Source organism: Armigeres subalbatus, chromosome 2 (assembly GCF_024139115.2).
Source record: "Armigeres subalbatus isolate Guangzhou_Male chromosome 2, GZ_Asu_2, whole genome shotgun sequence".
Classification (NCBI taxonomy): Eukaryota; Metazoa; Arthropoda; class Insecta; order Diptera; family Culicidae; genus Armigeres; species Armigeres subalbatus.
In genome coordinates, this window is record NC_085140.1 from 53,336,491 (window position 1) to 53,341,894 (window position 5,404).

General features: G+C 43.7%; 2 protein-coding genes across 3 annotated transcripts; one reads left to right on the plus strand and one right to left on the minus strand.

The window, feature by feature from the left end:
* Positions 1-440: 440 nt before the first annotated feature.
* On the minus strand, positions 441-1,809 carry LOC134214403 (snurportin-1). The gene has a single exon (XM_062693781.1). It carries the CDS (start codon positions 1,644-1,646, stop codon positions 537-539), a length of 1,110 nt encoding a protein of 369 aa, XP_062549765.1. The 5' UTR covers positions 1,647-1,809; the 3' UTR covers positions 441-536.
* An 873-nt stretch (positions 1,810-2,682) lies between these two features.
* Positions 2,683-4,602, plus strand: LOC134214404 (deoxynucleotidyltransferase terminal-interacting protein 1). 2 transcript variants are annotated; one of them, XM_062693783.1, is made up of 2 exons: positions 2,683-2,735; positions 2,798-4,602. In XM_062693783.1, exon 2 carries the CDS (start codon positions 2,872-2,874, stop codon positions 4,279-4,281), a length of 1,410 nt encoding a protein of 469 aa, XP_062549767.1. In that variant the 5' UTR covers positions 2,683-2,735; positions 2,798-2,871; the 3' UTR covers positions 4,282-4,602. The 2 variants fall into 2 exon arrangements, with proteins under 2 accessions (XP_062549767.1, XP_062549766.1); XM_062693782.1 differs by having other exon boundaries at positions 2,694-2,739.
* The last annotated feature ends 802 nt before the right edge of the window (positions 4,603-5,404 follow it).

Consider the following 5,404-nt stretch of genomic DNA (forward strand, 5'->3'; position numbering starts at 1 on the left):
GTCCCCAACATAAAATGAGCGAGAACAAAGCGTTTTATCAACGCCCCTCGGTCGGGGCCGCCTATCCGCCTATCTACTAACTAAAAAAATCTTTTGTATGAACATTTTGTCCATTTCGCTCGAGACTTTTGCTGGTTTAAATGAGATATTGTGGACATTCATCGTCGCTTTTTGCTGTTTGGCCTCAAAATCAAAAGTATGCAAGCTGGCTGGTGGAATAATTCTGGTTGGAAATGCAAAATATGAAGATTTATAACGATAAATGTGCATATTGAGCTAAGGTTTGAGCCGTTCACCCTATTTTTGCATCGCCGCACCGCTGTACAAAATATGTCTCTATAATTTCTCATGGCTGTTAATTTTAGATTTAGGTTTAGGAATTTCGGGGGCAGTGTAATATCACGGAATTCTTTTCAGTTCATGGTCAATATAATCTCAGCTTCATCTGCACATCTACGTCAATTATTTCAATAAATATGATATTAATAAAAGCGAGCAAACGGTCACTCACCTCGTCATTCCCAACCTCAGTCCGTCTAACCTTCCATTTCAAGCCTCCTGATCTCGTCCAATTCCTTCCGTTGCCAATGCTCATCCTCGTATTGATCATCATCTGGCACCGGCACGGCATCCATTTCTTCCCAGATGGGCAGGTCACATGTTCCATCATCGTCACCTTCCTCCATGCCACAAATACGACCGCTTCTACGCGACCGCTTCTTCGCCAGTTTGGCATCAAATTCGTCCATATAAGCTTTACAGCCCAACTGTTGGTAATCGTTAGGTATCTGCTGCAAGTACTGATGATGCATCGCCTGGCTCAACTCGTTGCCAAGTACTTCTGGCACCATGAACGGAAACAGCCATGTTACAAGCGGCGTTCGCCCGTAGATGTAGTTCGATTCTTTGTGATAAAACAACAGTCCATCCAAACCAGTCTCGGTAAACATGGGATATTTAGACAAACACTGTTCGATTTGACTCCGATCCTTACAATCGAACATAGGAAGCACATCGAGGTGCCATCGGTTCTCAGTGGCTGTACAAAACCGTTTTTGCAAATTGTCCTCCTCAAGCTTGGACCTCAGCCAGAGGAACCGAAACTGGCACTCGCACTGCACAAGATCCATTTCATTATAAACCAACATATCCAGAGCGTAGAAAACTCGCCCCTTTGTCATGAAGCAATCCAAAACAGTAATCCGCTGCTTCTTTCCCAAACGAGTGGAAAACCGCGTAATCGATCGGCCGTTCTTACCATAAGCAACTGCCAAACCCTTCCGAATGACCAACAAACATCGGATCCCAACCGGACACGGCACCAGTAACCAGTTGTCCAGATCTTCCGGTTTCTCGTACATCCACTCGGAAAGTTGCGCTTTGTCCCGATAAAGTTTGCTGAACCATACCTTCGGTCGGTATCGTCTTCGTTCCGCAAAATCTCCCGAGCAGTCCGATTCCGTCGCAGTTTCGGCTTCGATTAGTTCCAGCAAGCCGGGACGTGTGCTGTCCAGTTCCGATCGGCGGAGACGTTTCTGTTCCTCCAGAAGTGTGCGTCGGCGTTCCGACTGGTGCTGCTCTTGGCTGCGGGATTTGTTTTTGTATAAGTCCGTGAACCGAGAAACACTATCATCCGAATCAGTCATCTTGTGTGGAGAGATGAGACTAACGATTGCACAAAAATTCACACAATAAAACTAAACTTTCAACGATTAATATTTTAATTTTGTTTTGTGTTTTAATTCATAACGGATTTCTGTCAACAAACATTCCCAAAGACTTGCTTTTGTTTTGCTCCTTTTGCTCTGAATTCTTCAAACGTCTGATCAGTGATGCCAACGCATTTATATTTTCAAGCATCTGATTAAATTGTACAAGTTAAGGTTACGGCTGTCGAGACAAAAGATATTTTAGTTACCAGATAAACATTGTCGCTGTCGTCGCTGTCTGAAACATCTTTTGCTGGCGAGGATAGGGGATCTAAATGTCAATGAAAAAAAAATACATACGATTTGACAGTTAGTTACCACACACATGTTTCGGACAGCAGAACAAAGGGAACCGAAGCGACAATCTTTATCTGGTAACTAAAATATCTTTTGTCGAGACTTTCATTTCTTCAGACTTTTTCTTTTTCTTTCTTGGTTATTGAGTTATCCATCTTCCCAAAGTGAAAACAAATGAAAATCCAATAAAATTTCATGAAAAAAACAAAAGAAAGTTTTCTTTTTGTAACTATATCAAAACCCATGATTCATCATTATTCAAATAAATGTTACATGTGTTTTTATAATATTATTTGTGTTTGCCACACGTAAATAGAATGATTGTATTTTTGTGCCAATAAAACAATGAAAAATTAGGTTCTCGTTCTAATTCAAGACAAAATTTTCAAAACGACTTATCTGCTTTTGTAAACAAAGATTCAAACGACGATTTGACGAATCTGGTAGCTCTCCCACGCAAACCAACATCACCGGACGGTAGGTGAAGGTTTCCGCTACCTGTTGATGGTGTTGGTTTGCGTGGAAGGGCTATCAGATTCGTCAAATCGTTATTTGAATCTTTGTTTACAAAAGCAGATAAGTCGTTTTGAAAATTTTGTCTTGAATTAACATCTTCAATAAATATCTGGCAGCACTGTCTTTCCAAACGTCTGATCTCTTAATGATACAAACAAATGGATGTCAAACGTGTAGTCTATCTTTAGGCACCTTTAGGCAACAGTTTTATCAGTTTGTAAAATTATATTTAATCTACATTTAGGCGTTCATTTCGAATATTTTTCAAATTCCAGTCCTACCACGTGTTATCGTTCCTGATCCCCACTAAAAGGAAATCCTATCAAACCCAACTGGACCCGCTTCAAGGATGGTTATCCAACGAGTTTGGCGTTCCTCTTCCAACACACCCAGCAGCAGCAGCAGCACAACAGTAACAAATAGCAACAGCGTCGTCGCCCTCACTTCATCATCATCGGCGTCGGCAGCAGCAACAAGTTCCTCTGAATTGGCGCCACAAAATGTGACCAGCGAACTTGGTTCGGATGGAACTGGAAGTAAGAGTTCTAAACTGCAACGTCCCAAATTGAGTGGAGAGGCCATGCTGGAGGTAATAAAGTTGCGCTACTCCGGGCGGACACACGTTACTCAATCAGTCGGTGATACGGCTATGAAATCGCTCGAGCTGTTGAGAGCCAACATTCAGTATCTGTTCGACAAAGAGATTGAGGTGGTCGTTAAGAAATTTAGCTCTCTATTCTTCATACCAGCTATAAAGAACATCAAGGAAAATCTTGGAGAAAGTGCAATATCGGAGGAAACCCTCAAGACGATTTATTGCTCTTTGCTGGAGAACAGTAAGAGCCAATACGTTGGGCAAATTGCTTCTCCTGCGGAGAATTCTCTCTCGAGGGCAAACACCCCTGGAATGGAGCTGAGTGATTCCGACTCGAGTACAGATAATGTGGTACCAGCAGGAACAACGAGTCTTCTTCAACAAGCACTCAAACGAAAACTTCCAGAGCCGAACCAGCCAGACACATTTAAACGACAATATTTCCTGCAAGGGTCTCTGTACTCTCAAAATCATTACTCTATTTTGCAATCGTTGGGAAACGTCCAGGGTTCGCTACCATATCAAATTCGACCATCAGTGCTAAATCCCACTGTTTACACAACCACCATTAGCCCTGAGACTCTTTTCATCTTGGATTTCAAAGCCGGCCGCGCCCTAGGAGTAGCAGATTTTCGCGAAAGACTGGTCAACAAGCACCCAGAAATCCTACGGTACTGTCCAGACAACCAGGACCGCGATTGGTTGCTGCAACAAAAACAAATATCCCCACTCAACAGAAATGGTCGTTTCTTCCTACTGGTTTTGGACGAAGTCAGGAAATTGGCCGATCGTAACTCGGAATACGCAAGCAACCCATACATGAAATTATCGGAACTGCAGGGCTTCAAACTCACAGAATTGATCTACGCCAAGGTGCAGAAACTCATCAAAGACAGTGCCGATTCGGGTGGTCTGAAACCTACGAACTCTTTGTCGTCGACAGCAGTAGTGGTCACAGCAACAGCAGCAGTTCCTACCAACACTATTCAATCGAGACCAAGAGTGTCTTCACTGAGTTCCTCGCATGCCACGCTAACGGCACTACTGTCCTCGCCTCAACAGTCTCAATCGAGCAGCACCGGAACGAATGCGGGGGCTTCCGCCAGCAGTCAGAGACAGGAGGCCAACACTGGTGAAACCGGAGGTGGCGAAGTGCAAACATAAAGCTGGAATGTTTTTACGATGGTTATATGAGATGTGATCTGGTTATAAGCAGTAGAATAGTTTTTACTATTTTGTGTGTACATATCAGGGTTTTTGAATAGTTGTGGATTTATTCATATTCAAAATTCGAAGAAAGGGATATTATTGATTCCATGGTAGAGTGACGAATACATAAATTCCTTTATCTTTTAGGCAGTTTAAAAGTTTTATTCTGTATTGCTAAACAATCTACTATTGGAATGTGTGAAATGATGGAATGTTTATCAGTGTGCTATCATTGGTGTAATGCGCTTTACATGTTTTAGAGTAATAAAATTTTAATCGAGGTGAGAACTGATCTTTCTCATTTTATATTTTGATGATTCCATTCCTTGATTCACCTGATCGATCCACCTTGCTCGCTGCGCATCTCGCCTTCTTGTGCCCATCGGATTCCCATCGAGAACCATTTTCACCGGGTTATTGTCCGACATTTTACGTGCCCGGACCACCACAGTCTTCCAGTTTTCGCGGTTTGAACGATGGATGATTCTCCCAATAGCTGTTGCAACTCGTGTTTTATTCGCCTTCTCTATGTACCGTCTTCTAGCTGCCATAGTTAGTGCGCATCACTTCCCTCTTGAAAACTCCAATCGCGCGTTAGTCCTCCACGAGCATTATCCAGGGGTCGTGTTTGTAGAGGACTAGCGGTTGGGCCAGCAGGGACTATGTCCAAGGGTTTTACGACCCCTCCCTATGCCCTCTGCGAGTTAGTTGTCAAGAACGTGGTGAGGCTTGGTAGTGGGCTCTGTTAAACCTCTACGAAAAGCTGCGTGTGTCTGCAAGCAGGCGCTATCAAAGCGACAATGTGCCGCTCAAAGCGCACAGGAGCCCAGGGAGTGCCAATTGGCACATCAGAATCAATACCAGTGCGATTCTGATTGGCACGGCAAATGCTGGGTAAAGCGTACCATTAGTACTTCGCGTAGCTAAAGGAATAAAATAGACCCCATCTCGCGGTCCTTAGCCTCTTACCCAGCAACTCCTATCCCTACCTCCCCGTGGTGCTGGCCGGGATACGAGAACCTTAGGGAAGATCGGGTAACCAACCCCGGTGGGAGCTATGGTCGAATGTTGACAGGGA